We start from the raw sequence: 18267 nt of genomic DNA on the forward strand, positions 1-18267 counted from the left end.
AAAAAAAGCTATTCTTGTATTCGGCATATCTAAATTTACAGATTACAAATGTACTAATGTACACTCTGGCTCAGGGATGGCCAAGAGATAAGGAAGCCTTCCTATGCCTGGGAGGCAGAGCCAGCTATGAGGAAGACTCCCTGTCCAGGTCCTTCAGCTTTCCACCGCTGCTCAAACCTCATCCCTGCAAACGCCTGGGAATCTGCTTAGATGAACCAGGATCATCCAAAAAAGCCTGTGTACACTCATGCAGAATCAAGGCCGTATCAGTTACGACTCTTTTTCAGTAACACACCGTAAGTGTGTTATCAGTAAATGACGAAGGGCTTTCCTGTGACTGGCCATGCAACCCCAATGATCGCTTTATATGCTATTAACTGGCAACGGTGGCTGCCATTGTCATCAATGTCATCAATGATGATCAAAATCATCAATTTGTCATCATGGTGTTTTCATTCTTGCTAGAAGATTTTTCCTTGAAACACAGCATGAAATATTTTCCCAGTTAACAAAGCCATACAAAACCCTCATATGCACCGTGGCTACTTAGGTGAGTGAGATGCCCAAGCAGGACAATAATGTCAAAACAAAATAGTACAAAATAATATTTTAATATTATGTAAACACATGGACACAAAACAATGTCAAAATATGTTAAAATATCTCGGACAATAATAATAGAAAATGGGATTCTCTTCATGTATAAAAGCGAAAAGAATGGTACTGGGAAGTAATAACAAAAACATTAATAGAGGAAATTCTACTGGCTCGGTAAGCAAGCTCAGCACAGAGTCAAACACACAGTATATCAAAAGCATAAGTCTGTAATAAGATAATGATAAAAAAATAATGGAAGGAAGATACAACTAAAAACATGCTGGCACAAGCAATGGATGCGTTTTCATGAACTTCATTACATTTTATGTGCTAACAAGACAGCCACTGATCTTTGTATTTTAATTTACAAGAGCCAAATCTTCAAACCTATTCAAAGCAGTCCATTTGGCAATCGAAGAAATCCAACAGCTCCAGCAGCTACCTGAAAATGAAGAGATTCTCATTAGTTATATCTTATTATTCTAACTACAAAAACGTAACAGGCTGAAGCCAGGGCTGGGTCCGGTCGGCAGCAGGCCTGGAGACGGCCGTGACTGCTGCCGTGCCGGGTGTTCAGAGGCACGCCGGGGAGCGTGCCGCGGGGGAGCTCCAGCGCATCTGCAGCCACGGGCACACAAGTGCGTTACAGCAGCAAAAAGCAGTATTTCAGGGAATGAGAGTCAGGCAAATGCTAGCGCAAAATTTAGTGTGTATGTAGTCTTGGAAAAAGATCTGGTCAGGAAGAAAATTTCCCTGACCGGAAGCAGCACGAAAGCTTTTCCAAGTCTACGAGCAAATGCCGGGGCAGCCTTGCCGGGGAAGAGCTGCTGTGTGCCATGCCGGCTCGGTCCCTGCCCTTCCTCTCCATCAGGACGTGGATGGGGCTCCTTCCACCCCCAGTGTTTCAGTCACTTGTGGCCTGGCCTGACCTAATGGTATGGGATTATTCATCTTTTTAAATAGCTGTTTTCCTAACTGTGAAGACACTAATTCAGAATAAGTTTGAGACAAAACGCATCCCTTGGTAATGCTACTGCTGCTACTGGAGAGAGTCTAGAGACTACATTGCAGCTTTATATTCATCTAACAAAGTTACCTACGCCGGACATATTACCAAGAATCTATGACATGTTCAGTTTCCAATTAGCTGTAGCTAATTCTCGTTAACAAATAGTTTAGGATTAATATTTTCAGACAACTTTCACACTGTTAACATTTTTACAAATGTTTAAATATCTGACAAATTTTTACACTATTTTTACAAGCACACATTCTTATTTGCAGAAATCCTCATGTGAGATATGCAAGTATCATCAAAGTCTGTAAATATAAAAAAGATGGAGTGGCTTTCCTAGGAAGTTTGCTTTTACTCACCTCTCCATGTGAATCACTTACTCTAAAGGCACAGCAAGGCTTTTTATTGCTGCAGCACTTGCCATGATTTATATTGGAGGGTGTAAACGTCTGAAAAAAGCTCAGGCTGATGAAGATCCGGTACTTTGAAGATGTGATCTGTAATATTACGCATTGCATCATTGTTTTCTATCTTAAAAGGAGGTGGCATCACCGCAGAGCTGCAGCTGTGCACCGAGCCACTGTCTCATCATGAATGTCGAGGCAAAGCCCAGACTTGTAATGCACCTGCAGGTTCTCTAATCTTGCTCTAATAGTACTGACTAAGCACTGGGAAAATTCTCAGATGCTTGTTTACTGAAAATAAGGATCTTTTAAAACTGCAACCATATTTGAGTGTTTTAATTAAGCCGTAAAACTTCAATAACTGGGATCCACAGGTGTGAAATGGTACAAATTGATCAAAGATAATCACGTACCTTCTGGCATGGTAGGCGTTCAGCTCTTCCTGGAGGACAGAGACTCTTTTCTGCAGAATATTCACCTGTAAAACACATCCCACATGAAAATGGTGTACAAAATTCTAATTAATAAATTTGCACTCATTTCATAAAGGGTCTTTTTCTGCCTAAATAAAATGCAGTAACACTTTAGCTGCATACTAGAATTGATACTTGATAGACGATCGTTAGCATGGCTTCCCTGGCCCTGCTCCAGCTGCACACTCTCTACTCCTTTAGGAACAGAGTCAAAACAGTTTTTAAACTCAGCTGGTGGTACCATCGGGGTTAGGCAAGGGTTTGGGAGCTCCAGTTCTACTCTCAACTCCCATATGATGCCTGTGCTCTGATCCCGGCACTTTTGCTCTTGTGATGAAGGTACTCACCTGTTCTTGAAGGGTATGGAAATTAATGTTTATTAATACACTGCGGCCACTTTTGGACAACTCACCAAGAGCAGACAATTGGGCAGCATACTGTATATTTAGGAGCGTTTTTAGAAAACTTTACCCAAGCCTCAAGTATTTTCTTTTTTGTTGTTGTTGTTTATTTTTATCACTGCTCAGTGCTTTTACCCAGCCTATCCTCTTCATCATCCTCCAACAATAAATAATCCTGACAGGTGCAGAGGTTCCACTGCCGCCCTTGTCTGATGTTTTCAAACAGGAATTTCAACAATTTTCAAAGACCAGGACACCTGTGCTTCAGAAAGAGCCCCGCTCAGCGAGTGGACTGCAACGACAGCGTACCGCTGGAAATACAGCCGGCAGCTATGTGTTTCTGGGATAGCACCCAGATTTTAGTGTGTGTAGTTACTTTTATTCTTTTAAAATGCTGCTGCTGCTTACAGAAGCCCTGCAGGTGGATATCAGATTCTACTTTTTTTTAACTCATTAAAAGGTGTGGTATTCTTATATTAGCTCCAGAGTAACACTTCCTACCAGACAGCGCTAATAGTCAACCACACTTTTAAAATAGCTTTTTACTATCAACTGGAAATAGATTTTCTCAGCAGATCCTTAACTCTTTATTTCTCACAACTATTTATATGAGAAAAAGCATCACTTCCATTAGGAATCCTTTGACATGTAAGCGGCGTGTTTGCAACCATAATGTTGAAGTTGTGTCACTACTAGCACATAGGAATATGAAAGTTGCCCCCTATGAAAATTTCCTACTTCTATTAAAGGCACACTTTGCCAGGGATAGTGTCTCATGCATAGCAAAAAATACTACAGAATAACCCTTATACATTGTAAAGAGGAAAAAAAAGGGCGGGAAATCCCAAATGCATTAAATTACCAACCATCTTCATAGAGAGAGATTGCATAAGAAAGAGAAACTGAGAGTTTGTAGATCTATAATTGCTTGAAGAACATTTCTGAAAATTGGTATAAGGTGTGTCCTGGTATCAAGCCTAAACTTGTACGCCGTGTCCTCAGGGCCTGTGCTCTTCCCAGAGCTCACGGGCAGCTCTGAGTCACCAGCATTGCCCTGTCTTTCTCTCATTTCTTCCCTTCAGCCCAGGACAATTCCCAGTCCTTCCGACACGTTTAAATGTGCAGTCCTGCACTGGGCCATATGCGAACACGGACAGTGTTTTCTTTGGATTACCGTTATTCCACATCTATGATCACTCCTCTTTTCTGATATTTATCCTTCCTCCTGTGAGTTCAAGCAATCATGACGTTTTGTTTTCTTCCAGCTCATAATATACTGAATGGGACAGGATCAAATAACTTCTGTGGAAACCACGTACAAGAAACACACCCACTTCATTAGTACTTCCCTATTTACAATGACATTTTGATATTTCTATTAGCCAGTTTTATAGTCTATTTCATATAAATAATACTGATTCTGTATTATTCTAGATGAGCTAGTGTTTTACAATATTAAAACCAAAGCAGTTACAGAAGTCTATTAGAGGCTCTTTATATTGGAAAATGTAGAAACAACACGATTATTTGGACTACTATCTTAAAAGAAATACCCCATTTGCTTTATTATATAGGCTGAAAGAAAACAAAATGATTTGTCATTCTCTTCTGCACCCTGTATATGCATCCTTTAAATGATTCCTTCAGGAGAAACAGGGTAAAGAAGATGAGAGATAACTGTGTGCTATATTTGAAAGGTTGACCAAAAAAACCCTAATACTGAATACAGCATAATTTATACTTTCAACTGCCAACGGAAGCAAAATCTGGGGTCAAAAGATACGATATGGTAGCTCTCAAGGTGAGGAGACTGGAGGAGAAAAGCCTTGTGAAAGATGACTGAGTGAGAAGCATGCAAGTGCTGCCATAATTTGGTTTTGAGACTTATTCAGTATTTTTGGCCAAATTTTAGATGGCCATAATTTCTTGTCTAGAAGAGAGAGTTTTTATCCAGTCCAAAAAGTTGAAGATGAATAATAAAAATTTACCTGAGATTTTAAAGACACAATGGTGTCTTCAAGTTCTTGTCTCAAAGATGCTGGCATCAGACCTTTGAATGCGGTTTCATATTCTTGTCGTATATGGGTCATCTGTAACAGAACAAAAAGAAATTTCTATATAGATGGCTACTCCTGGAAGCCAGAGAGTAACTTTTTTGCTTCTTTTGCCCAATTTGGAGTCCAAGTGAACTCAGAATTGGTATATCAAGGGAAAGGGAAGGAGAGAGAAGAAAGATCAGCAAAGACCTGTAAAGAGCAAAAGAGGTAAAAAAGAGGAAGAAAGGAAAAAGAAAACATAAGAATAAAAAATATATGGAGAGGAGGAAAAAATCATGAAAAGGAAACAGTAAGGCATTTGCTGGGACATGGTCTGAAGGAGCAATTATCATTCCTAAATCTATCTCAATAGAGCATTTTTGCAGACATACACTTTGCAAATTGATAGTCAGAAGTTTTCTTTTTGTCTGTGGTGGGATCTGAACCTGGTCAGTAGAGCAATATTTGCCCCTTACTCCCTTAGACAAGGTGAATTACTGTTTGCCAAGATTTTTTTACAAAATTTCTCAACTTCTAGGTGCCTTTAAGGCCTTTTTTTATTTATTGTGCAACTATTTTTCATTGCACTTTGTGTCTTCCTCACTTCATTGATGCTATGGGACTTTCAACAAATAGGTTCGAGTATCTTAGATGTTATGAGATCAGATGTTCACACCAAAACGATTACTTCTAAAGGAGGACATTTCAGTCTATAACCTCATTCAACAGATGCTGAGTAAACAGTACGGTTACAAAGCAATGTTACATGAAGACAGATCAGCTGGAAGGATTGTGCTTCGTTTCTCTCTGGTGGGGTTGTATTTGCTGAATCTTGAACCCAGGAAAAGTACGGAGAGTCTGGGTCAGCTCTGTCCATCCAGTCGCACAGGACTGCTCACACACGTTATTACTTGGCTGAATCAGGGCCTCACATCTGTACTTAACTTCCAATAGGATTAACCGCTTAATTCAAATTAAGCAAGTACTTAGGTGTTTTTCTGGATTAGCAGCTGAATATGTAAATAAAGGATAAAAGGGATTCAATATCAGATTAACTTCTAAAATATCTTTAAACTTTCAAATTGAATCTTTTTTCCAATGATTTACACACCAACACCATTTTGTGCTAATTTTGTTTTAGTTACCAAATTGCTTAAATCTACCATTGCAACCACAAATCAAAACCTCAGTCGTACATCTGAAGAAGCCATGAGTTATAACTTCCAGCTCCCAGCTTGCGAGGAGCGCACGCGCTTAAACACGTGAGAACCGAACACAAAGTTCACTGCAAGATGTGCCAGTTACCATCTTTTGGAAAAAGCAGGTCATGCCAAAATATGCATCATGCATAATACAATTATCAATACAAAAGGAGTAAAACAATCTGATGAAACTTTAGGAATATTCTGTCTATGAGTCATTCCAACATGCAGAAGAAATCTCCAAATCTCTATGCAAATAGGCAATTAGAGGCTTTCCCTGTGAGCTGCAACTAAGTGATGCCACTATGCAAATCCAAAGGAAAAAAAAACGGTGAGACAGGAAACCTTGTTTGAACTCTGCTTGTATATAAGCCAGTGATCAAAATTTATGTTTTTGAAAGTTACTCTGATAAATTTATGCTACTACTTCTATAAAGGCTTACAAAGCTATGCATAGGTGCTTTGCCAGGATAAATATTTTCTGAGCCAACAGCTCATTTGGGTGGGGACCTCGATAGAGCAGAAACATATATTTCAGTTAATTCAACATGTTACATTTGTTCTTGGTGACATGGGAGCAGAAACAGGCAGCTAGAACAGCAAAATGCTTTTCTTTCCTAAATGTTGAATCTGAATAAAGATCTGTTTCACGATGAAGAGGATCTGGATGATCGATCACCTTGACGATATGTTGGGGTGACCCAACCAGCACAGAAACTCTATCGCAGGGGCCTGACTCGCACTCAAGCTCTCCCTTTGCAGGCGTTGCAGATGCCAGGAGCTGAGCCTGGACTCTGATATAACTCACTACACCACGATCTAGCCGTGCCTACAGAGCATCGAGGACTCACGCCCGCTTCCTCAGGTGCCAGGCACACAGCAAGAGCCCCTCATTATAATTGCTCCTAGAGGAAAGTCAAGAAAGTTTCATTGTAGGTAGATGCAACAAAAATTTTAATACCACTCTCTGAGTGAAATAATAATGTTCTAATTGTGCAACAGTCTTCTTTCAACCAGGTCACTGGTTTTAATAGTTTAATCTGTAAGTGTCTTCTAAATACATGCTTTCATAACACTGTTAATGTTCGTTATTAACTCTACAAAGGAGCAAGGAGATTGTTCCCTTTTGACGAAGCTGTTTCTTGGAAAGTCAGGAAGAAATATGTACTGTGCTTTAAAGTAAGGACATATATCACTGGGTCGGCTGAAAATGGAGAAAGAAAATGAGAAACAAGCCCTGGTAGCTGAAGTATTGCTTGGGGCTGATTTCTTACTCTGTTTCAGAGAGAAGACACACACTTTTTTTGCAGTGCAAACTGTTCTTTGGGATACAACTGCAATTTGTTTGCTAAGCAAAATATGCTACTTTCAACTGTGCTCACTAATAATGGCATCACAATAAGATGAAAATAAGATCCCAGCTGTTTCCTGTCATATTATGACAAACAACATGCTGATATTTTTGGCTGAAGTTACTATCAAGGTTTATTGCCCCAAGAGATTAAAATAGTGCATCGCAAAAATCTGAATCACTTCTTATAACTGAAAAATAACATATAGTAGGCTAATGTATACTAATTTTAATGGGGGAATGTTTTTATTTTTTAACACTTATTTTTGACCAATGAAAGCTATGTCTGCAAGGATTTTTTTTTTTTTTTTTTTGTGCCTTAAAGGCTTTTTTGTTCTTTTATAGCCTCAAGCTGCCTCCCTAGGATCCACAAATACTGTGTCTCCTCTTGCACTCTTGAGAGATGTTTAAAATTGCAATTCTTCAGCCCTCAGGAGGGCTTTAGTCTGCTGGATGAGGATAGCTCTATTTCATTTACTGTTGTGTTCGTTTTTCTTCAGTCCTGAGAAAGATTTTTTTGAAAATTCATTTTGGTGAGTTGATTTAATCCGTGAACCCCCAGGAAGGTTTTATAGCTTTTAATATTAAGCTGCCACACTGGTCTTTGTTTATTCAGGTTGGTGGCTAACATATGAGGTTTAAAGTTTTACCATCAATCATCTTTGGTGTCAGTAGAAACAACTGAAAGCTGAGGTTGCCACACATAGCTCATGTATGCTTAGTCACACGATAAATTAGAAAAAAAAGAAGACAAATATTCACACAGTTATAGAAAGTGATGCAAAAAGCGGGGAAGTTATAATTTCACAGACTACCATGAGATCTTGTCATAGTTGGGCACTGACTGTTCTCAAATGAGATAAAAGTTGGTTTTGATGCCCAGAAGAGAAATATCCAAAACAGAGCTTTCCAAACCAAGCAGTCAGCCCTGGCCCAGCGCTTTTCAGTAGCATAAGACGAGTTTTAATTTTACTACTTGAAGGAGTCTTCAAGTGGCACAATTCAGTTTTGCAGCTACTCAGTATTTCTAAAAGCTCCCAAAGGACATTTGTGGGGCTGGGTTAGAAGGGGAAGAGAGCACAGGGCTGATCAGGAACAAGTCCCGCTGGCACCGAGCTGCACTGTAGTCACGCTCCTTCCTTTTTGAAAGAAACTACTTAAGCACACCCAGGAGAAACGAAGTATCTTCAGGATGACCAGATGCATTTTAATCCATGTGCTAAGAAGAGCCCGCAAAGCAGAGGATATTCTGCTTCTCTTCTATGCTTTGTTGCACAGCCACAACCACACTATATCTTATTCAGGCTCCTGATAGCCAGTGCTCCCCTTCTTACTTCTGAGAGGCCTGTGATGCTGAGTTTATCATCCAGAACACACTGGCTCTGGTGCAAAAGCCTCATCTCATTAAAAAAAAATATTTAAAAGACCCCAAAACAATTGCAATCTTCGCCAGATCTCCCAATTTGGTAAATTACTTGATTTGAACTGCAAAAGCATAAGGAAAACGCAAATGAAACACTGAAGTATACATTGCCAAAGCAAACGAAGGGACCACAGAAGAGTTCTTCGAGTTCTTTTAAAAAAACATAAATCTTGTCTTGAAGGGCATGAAGTTGACATTTTGTTTATGTCAGATAAGCATCAAAAGGCAGTTCACTTAACTAAGGTGTTGTGGTTTCTTTAGTATCTTAATTTCTGCCTGTTTATAATATTTGTGAAGGATAATAATTCCACGTGTGCCAGGAAATACTAGGATAGTGACCAAAAGGCATAATTAGGATCATTTAATTATTATCAAATTTTCTCCATGTTTCAGGGGGCGGCGTAAGATATGAGAAGTAATTTCCTTTCTCAAATCCTTTCCTGCATTATTTAAACAATGGTGTGTTACAATGCTGTTTAAAAGAGAAATCTCTTTAAAAAGGTTATGCATCTGTTCTGCAATACACCTCTCTGAAAGAAGACATGAAAGATCTGCTGTAATAAATCTGAAGAAAGGTTAGAGTACCAAAAAGGTAAAAATAACTCCTTCAGCCTCAGGCAAATCATTTCATCTCAGACTAAAGTCTCGTCCTTCTAAATGAGGATAATAATAATAATAATAATAATAATAATAATAATAATAATAATAATAATAATAATAATAATAATAATAATAATAATATAATAATAATAATAATAATAATAATAATAATAATAATAATAATAATAATATTGCATAGGTCAACTTCATTCAGGTGATGTGAGGATTGCTGAAGTAATTTTCTAAAAGCATTTTGAAAAGGGCAAGCGAAGGACAAATTACTACAATGCCATCTCAATTAAAAAAAAACCCAATCAACAAAAAAACAAAAAAACAAACAACAACCCAAAGAATGTCAAAGTAATGATTAATCACTGCTTGTTTCTGCTCTCCCTAATGCAGTGACTCCTCCTCTGCATCTCAGCACTCCTAATCTCTAAGTGAGCATAGCTCTACTCCCACAAAACTGCTACGGGTCCGTATGGGCCCCTTCGGGCCCCTTCCTCCACCAGCTGGCCTGGGGACACTGAGCAATGCCTATAACCGAGGAACCAAACCTACCAAAATCTGAAATTTCCTTAAACTTCAGATCTCTCAGTGTTCTGTCGTAAGAGAATATTTAATTGGAGCTTGAAATCTTCTCCAACAACTTTTCCTAATGAAGAGTCAAATGATGCATCCATTTTTTCAATGAAGAACAAGGCCTGAATATTTGTCTTTTCACAATATAATCAAACACAAATATCCACTGCTTTTTAGTCCACATCCTCTCTTATTTCAGGCAGTGGGAATTTCTATTCTTACTGTGAAACGTATGTTGAAATATGTTTCTTCCAGATTTAGAGAAATAGAATGCAATTTGATACAAATGTTCTCAAGTTCTTAAGAAAAGTAATGAACGCTATAAATCGCATGAATTTGGCTCAGCTGAAAACAGTAACCAAGCAAGATCAGCCGAGCAAGATATGTTGTCAAGTGTACACCATGTTGTTCTCCACAGCGAAAATACTGCTGGAGAACCTCCTCTGTTCTGACAGTTTCAATAAAACATAAATTGGTGGCATAGCTGTCCTCTTTGTTTTTCTATCTTTAGCTAGTAAACCATCTGAGCGTCCAAAACAGTTTTGCCTTGTTGTTTTACCAACCCGCGGGGACCTCCAGTTACGCCGAGCTGCTCGCTGCACACTGAGCTTTCTGCTCTATGTCAGGTTTTTTTTGCCAACCTGCATCCAAGAAGCCTTATTACTTCAGTGGCTTGTATTCTGATATCTTTCTTTTCTTAACCAAGATCTCCCACCTGGAAAATCCTCTGTTTGTAGTTAAGCAATACGCGTCTATATAATTCATAGCTGCAAAGGAAGGGAAGGCAGGGAAAACTTTTTAAAAAAAAACACCAGTGGGCTGCGTATGGCAAGAACAGCATTCTTGGGATTACGCGAGTTGGAGAGGAATAAAAGCTTTCACTGTCAACACCATAGAACAACCAGGAATGTTGTGGCTAGAAAATTCGCGCTGTTCTCTCAACCTCCCCCTCTCCAGGGCTCCGCTATTGTTCCAGCTGGGATTTGGAGGATCCCTGACTTCTTTTCCCCTCCTTCCGAATGACTCATCGCAGATGCCATCTTTGTCCCTGAGCACTACTTCCTTCAGCTCTTGTCAATGCCGGCCGGAGAGGCCATCATTGCGCCCGGAGCGGTCCTCCCCTCTGCGGGGCGAAGGGGACTCAGGCACGGCTCGCACCCCCGGGCCTGGAGGAACAGAAACGAAACCAGCCCAGCCACTAACCAGCGCTGCCGGGCCAAAGCTGAAAACACATGGTGCTCATTTCTGGCTCTGTCGATTCCTAATACGCTATCAAGATAATTAAGTCTGAAATAAAGCTATAAGCATCTTTGACACCACCACTGGAATGTATTTATGTATTTCAGTTTTACATTCCAACATGTGTTACCTTCTATATAATCCTTTCCATCCTGGGGTGGTTCAGCAAGTCAAGGTTTCAGTGTCCGATACGCAGAGGTGCTGAGTGCTTGCTAACAACAGGGAGACCCGACAAAGCTCAGCATCATGCAGGATTATGCTCGGTACTTTCACACTGACTGTGTGAACAAGCAAATCTTTGTAGGTAATGATCAGAAGCTGCTTTTACTATCACCATTTCCCCTCTTTCAAGAACAAAAATCTAATCAGCATCTCAACTGGCAAACGAGCTGCCAGGTTTACAAAGCACCATGGCTGGTAAGAGCCTGCTCAGCTTTGGGCACGGGTGAGGATGGGTAGTGCAGGAGACGGCCACCGCTGCGCTTCCCCGACGGACGTCTGATCGATGGCATTTTGTGCTGATTACATTGCAAACAAAATAATACTTTAGAATTTAAATTATGTTAAAGATCAGCATAAAGCTGGCCTTTTTCAGTCCTTTTTAGCTCCACACAGGCACCTCATCACCTAGAAAAAATGAATGGGACAGTTCACTAATTGAGCACGCATCGCTGAGAGCCCGCACTGGAGATGAGGTGCCTCTGCTCTTATCTTCCGTCATCCGACTGGCTCCTCCATGCATTGACATTTCTTCTTTTTTTTTTAATTCCCTGCATTAAATACCAATATCATTGTCCCTTGTAGTCCTACTTTAAACATTTATGAAAGAACAAAATTCCCTTAATTGATAATATGCAAGCAAGCCACAGACACTCTAAAATGATGTACTGCGCTCTTAAAAAGAAAGATCTCTTTCTCATTCGCTACTATTTAAGACGAAGAGCTAGAAAACTGACATTTTAAAATACTCTCTAATTCCTGCATGCCGGCATATGCTTCTATTCTTTTTTGGTTAAAAATGCTCTTTTTCCTTTTAACTATTTGTTCTGTAGTTTCTGTTTTACTGTCTTTCTCCAGCTGGCCACTTCGTTCCAATAATTCATTCTGTTCTATGAAGTAGGTATATATTTGTGTATTTTCCAGTTGTGTCTGATTACCAAAGCTAACATTTGATCGTTGACTTCCACACGTACATCATCATCTACCTCTTTTCCCTTTGACAGTTGCACAGTTGGTGAGAGCTTTCTCTCCTGCAGTTCCTGCCATATGGAGCTCCTGGGAACTTTCAACTCCATTGATTTCCATCTCCTTTCAAATCCCACCTGCAAATCTGTTTTTCTGTGCTTGCATCTCAGCTTCTATCTCCTTCTGCTAATCTGAAACTTCATGCTACACAGTATAACTTACTATATTTTGTTTAATTCTGCATTCCCTTCATCACAGGCCGTTAAAGAAAATGCTATCCAAAATATAAAATATGTCAAATGCAAAGTTATGATTTATTCTAACAATCTCAGTCTTCATGAAAAATTGGGCGGTGCTTTTGTATCAAAGCGATTAATGAATATATCAATGGAATTGCATGTACAGTAGACACTAACCAACGTAAAAGTGGTAGGATTGGGCTCCAAATAATGTCAGTAGTCATTTTATGGTACCTTCGTCAACATTGCCATACACCTATAGGGGCACCTATATCCATGAAAGGTCCCTTATAGAGATATAACCAGAATCAGTCTGATTCTCCCCCAACGGCCGCTATTGGGAAGTCTGAAAAGAGAACAACATACTAAGAAATGGATGTCTTGGTCTGTGTACGCCAAACAGCCTGACCAGCGTGCTCTCGCTGACATCAGATTCTGCACTGCTTGTATGTGGCTCTCCAACATCTTCTCAATAAAAATGTTTTAAATTTGAAATTTGTTCACCGTAAGTAGTTAGAAAAGAAACCTTCTATTGTGCTGTCTGCAGACATTGAACCAGCAGATTTTCAGGTGCCAGCCTGTGGGGAGCTACACCCCTCTGGCTGTTTGTTTCCTATATCACAACATATACACATACATGAAATGCTTTATGGGAGGAAAACAGCTGAAGTATGCAATACCCTCCTGACGCCAGTGCTCGGGGTGTCGGCAGAGCAATGGATGGACAGAAGTGAATGGGCAAGCAGGGAAGGACCCTCCTCCTCGCAGAACTGCAGAAAAACAAGTGCTCTTCAGATGCAACCTCTCCGGTCTGTGCTGGTCACATACAGAAACTGCAGGAACTATTTTAATGTGACAATATTTGGTGTTGCTGTTCTTGAAAGTCACAGTGGAAACTTCTTTCCCATTCTCACTTTCTTCTGCATCGCAGCAGAGGCTGCTGAGCCCTGGTGCCAGCGCTGCCTGCCCAAGGGGTTAATCGCCTGGTCCGCAGGCAGCGACAGTGCAAGGGCTGCTCTCTGTGAATCACTGCTGTGGTTAAGATCATTCAAATCTAGACTAAGCTTCCCATTCCTGTGGGAGCAGAAATGGGTCTCTGGGGGAAAAATCTGGAAGCGTTTCAGTGACGTGGGCTGAAGCAACCAGAGCAAATGGCAGAATTTCATCACTACCTCCTGTGCGTGCTGTTTGTTTCTCAGTTTCCAAAGTGCTCGTTGGCTCTGCAAAACAAGGGCGGCCTAAATCCTCCTCACCTGCAGCTGGCCACAAAGCAAACTTTTACTTTTAAATACCTAACCTAGAGCTTATTAGCCTGATTTTAGATGACTCCAACATATTCTGAGAAAGACAATCCTTTGAGAAAGTCTGGAAATTGAGGGCAGGGGCCCCAGAAGCACTGCCTGGCTTTCGCAATCATCTGGGGCACCTGAGCTAAAAGTCCTGTACCAGGAGAGAGGCTGGGTTTGTAACAAACGTCCTGCAATGGCTCACCCACCTCCAGATGGGGAAACTCCACTGCTTCCACGGGATTTTTCCAGAGCATATAGAGCAGGGCAGGATGACAGAAGCGAGGGCAAAGATTTTCTATGAATTTATCTGATTGCATTTAAGACTCTGTGATATCTTTAAAAATGAATCTGAAAAGAAATATAGACCAAAAGCCCTAAAGTAAAGGGATATTAATATGACTCAAGTCTTCCAGCCATCGTTGTATTAAGAACTATTTGGGACCCATACCTTGGACATAGGCATACATTGCTCATTGCTGTCTTACTGTTCCTTTACTCACAGCTCCACAAATCTGCAGGCAGTAAGTAGCACTATTCCCATCAAGGAGAAGGTGTGGCAAATGTTAGAAGTTCTCTGTGCTACACAGCAACTAAAATTTCAGAACAATGCATCACAGCATTCATCTGAGAACAAATAGATTTAGTTGGCATGGAAACAGTAAGTTAGGCTGAATGTGGTAAATATCCAGCAGTCATAAAAAATTGAGCAAGTCAGAATAATAAACATTAAAAATGAAAACTCGCTGAATGCTTTTGAATCATAGCTCTTTTACAATTATCGCTCCTGTCTTCATTTGAAAATGAGTGAAATCCACTTAACAAACTAAGCTGTTCCATTTTATTCCAAATACTTCTTTAACATCCTTATTCAGATAACTCCTTTCTCCCTTTTTTATAATCTATTTGAGAAAAAAAAAATTAAAGAGTTGGAAATCTACATTGGTATTCTCCTTCATTTCCTCAGTAATATTCATCAATTGAACATAATTGATTTTCTGTCTTCAGAGAATCTCTCTCCTTTAAGACTCTATTTGTGACTTGACTGCTTGCAGGAGTATTCCTATGGTTTGAGTATCTTATAGTGATGCTACTTCAGTTGTTTGTGAACATGAGGAACTTTTTTCCCTCTATTATCCCCAATTGGAAATTTTACATCATACTCAATCCACCCCTACAGTTAAAAACATTAGAACGAGGAATGAAAAGAATAGGTTCTTCTTCTGAAAAAAATATTGCGTGTAATTTCCAAAAGAGAGATTCTTGGAGCTTTTTAGTATACCGAGTTGGGGTGATTGCCCTTACAAAAAGGAATTTGACATGAAATGAGGTATTCTAAAGAAATCTAGGTAAAAAAGCAAGAAGATCACTACCATTAATTTTTACATAGGCCCCAATTCAGCAAAATTTGTTGCCCATGCCTGAATTTCCATTCAGGCACACACTTAAGCTCTCAGTGATGTGCGTCATTTTTAATTAGACATTCACAGGATGTAAAGTCTGCTGTATGAACAATTTAGATTTTTTAACTATGACTGACAACTGCACAGAGCTGTATGACTCAAGGAAGAGAAACATTTTTAGTAGAATGAAAGATCTTTCTATCAGAAATCTTGTCTTACATTAGATCTAGGCACGATCAGAGACAACCAAGTGATACACCAGAAGAGTACACGATACAGGAACACAACCTAAATGGGATTAGTTGACGAGAAGCCGGTTCCCACAGTTACATATTACTGACATATAAGAAACTTCAGCATTGCTTTGGAAGGAAAAGGTTTGGACGCACCCAAATTTCCTAGGAATCTTCCCAGACTGCTTTAACTGTCTTGGGGCTATATATCAAGAAACTTATACATAAAAAACTATGTATTAAGTGTCACTTACACTTTATTTACTGCTAGTTTGTCACTTTCAATGAATACAATTACATATGTCTCAAGAAGTCGGACATCTGATTTTTGAAGGAATCATCCAGCATTTTGACATGAAGTTCTGAGATTCCAATCTAGAAGTAATATTACTGAACACATGGGCCGTTGTGCTAGAAAACCATGCCTAGCAGAGACAGGACAGCCTTTATGGAAAAGATAAAATTACTCAGGTTCGTCAAAGCGGGAGAAGTTCCCAGGCACTTTTGACAAATGTATGTTCATCTGCATTGGAACGCATCATTTGGATAACGTTGCCATACCACAGGACTGATGAAACAACACAGATATAACGTGATTGCATCTACTCACACTGTAAAGAGGATCGAAAAAGTAAACAGCAGTAAACACAAGTTCATACAAGAACATGAAGTACTGGAATGAAAAAGCTCCATAAAAACAACAGCTCATCTTCAACTGCAGTGCCACGCTTGCCTCTAGACAGCTCAGGGCTTGCCATCAGAGTCCTTCTAACATATTCCCCCCTCCTTATTTATAGGATAGTTTATCTCTGTCTCTCTGGATAATTATAATAAAGAAAGGTTAACTCTGTGCGATCACCAGAGGGTTATTGTAACAGAGTTAAGCTTCATGGATCCGTCAGTCACTCTTAGAGACTGAAGAGTTATAAGGACATTGCACTGAAAAAAAGACAAACATGGAGCACTAAGATACCACCCAACAAGCCATAACGAGAAACAGCTTTTTATTTTTAATTAAAAGCACAACAAAATGTTTTTTCATGTCTCATTCATTTGTTTGTTGTTGTTATAGAATCAAAACACAAGATTTTTCCTTTTAATGAAAAACAGAAGCTGTTTAACCCTCTCTCCTCCTTATTTATAGACATGTAAAAGCTCAGAAAAGTGGCCTTTGTAATAGCGCCAGCACAAATTTTGATGTTTTATGCAATTCCGATTCAGACAATATTTGGTAAAAGCAGAAAGCAAGTTCTAAGTTACTGCCTTAAATATTTCAACTCCCTGATCGGCTCATGAGTCGTTAGCTACTGTTAATACTTGATGAACATGTTTACAGGTAGCCTGGCCAAGACATAATAACTGGAAATATGTCAGAGCTGTCATTTTTGCATTTTTCTTCTGGAGAGATAAGCATAACTAATGGATTAACCAGGCACAGAGAAGACACACTAACAGCTTTCAAAATGTTTGTCTGCAAAATAGACGAAAGCCACCTAAACAAAAACATCCTCAATGGCTCCAGCTTCTTCAGAAAGTCCCAACGGAGGAATGGCAGAGACAAGCCCTTTGACGGACTCAGATATGAGCGTTACCAGAAGTCTGCTAACATATTACCACCTTGCAGGAAAAGCTCTAAGCTGGATGATGCAGTGTCATCTAAATAACATTTCTGTGCAATTTTTACTGGGGAATGGGGCATTACCAGCTGAGCTAGTCCTTCATTAATTTAGTGTGGACAGGATAGTCCTGTAGGTTGGTTTGGACCAGGTGCTCATGTAAGAGAAAACCTTGAAGGCAGAAAGGGGGGACCATCCTGTGAATCTGCATGTCTAGCCTTCTATGTCCGTATTGCACAAGTCATTTTTTGTTTCTTCTTCTGGATCCTCTCTCAAAATGGGTCAGGAAAAAAGCAATACGGTAGTGGCAAAGATGAAAAAAAAATTCTAAAAAATAAGAGATTTGGAAGAGGACTCCCATAGCGTGCAGGCCAGTGCTGTTCCCTGGGAGGGACAACCATGCACCAAATAGCTCATTTTCCTTCTTCTTTTCCAGGAGACTCTTTGAAGCCAAAATGCAATGCTTGGAGGCCAACTCGCTCATTACACCAAATTCCTCTGATGCTGCAAGCATTGCAGCTAAGGGTGAACCTGGCCCAACATCTAGATTTGGGAGGTGGAGGGGGAAGAGCAGAACAGCTAATCACCAACTCTCCTGAGAGGAAATACATGAACGTAAATGGCAAGGGCGAATGAGGGTTCCTATGTGCCAGTAGGATGTCAACAACTGGGGAAAAAATATTTGAAATTAATGATTATTACTCTTCTACAACCACCCCAACTTACTATTCCTGCAGGTATAGATTTAGAAATGCTTTATATAGGATATATGTTATGGATACTGTTTGCTCAGCACCAAATAATGTTCTCAAATGCCGCTATTAGGAATCTGTAAATTCATATGTGATTCAGATATCCACCACCTGTATATTTTCCTGAATGCTTCAATTTAATCTTGTTTGGGTGCAGATCATTGACTTTCCGTTTCAATATTAGTCTGTAAACTACATATACTATTTTGCTTGAAGCACACTAAATCTCT

General features: G+C 39.7%; 1 protein-coding gene across 7 annotated transcripts in view; it reads right to left on the bottom strand.

Annotated features, from left to right (window-relative positions):
- Nucleotides 1-592: 592 nt before the first annotated feature.
- CEP112 (centrosomal protein 112) overlaps nt 593-18267 on the bottom strand; it is a 175533-nt gene continuing 157858 nt past the window's right edge. For 4 of the 7 annotated variants that reach the window (XM_087750765.1, XM_087750763.1, XM_087750766.1 and 1 more), the window contains 3 exons: nt 4879-4980; nt 2430-2494; nt 593-1039 (listed from right to left, as the gene is read on the bottom strand). In XM_087750765.1, coding sequence (XP_087606891.1) covers nt 1036-1039; nt 2430-2494; nt 4879-4980 — 171 coding nt within the window. In that variant the 3' untranslated portion in view covers nt 593-1035. Of the gene's footprint in view, nt 1040-2429; nt 2495-4878; nt 4981-16726; nt 17953-18267 lie in introns of those variants that run through there. The other 3 variants (XR_015703216.1, XM_087750764.1, XR_015703217.1) reach the window with 3 other exon arrangements.

This window comes from Nipponia nippon, unplaced genomic scaffold, assembly GCF_047370975.1.
Source record: "Nipponia nippon isolate SJK-2023a ecotype South Korea unplaced genomic scaffold, ASM4737097v1 scaffold_14, whole genome shotgun sequence".
Lineage (NCBI taxonomy): Eukaryota > Metazoa > Chordata > Aves > Pelecaniformes > Threskiornithidae > Nipponia > Nipponia nippon.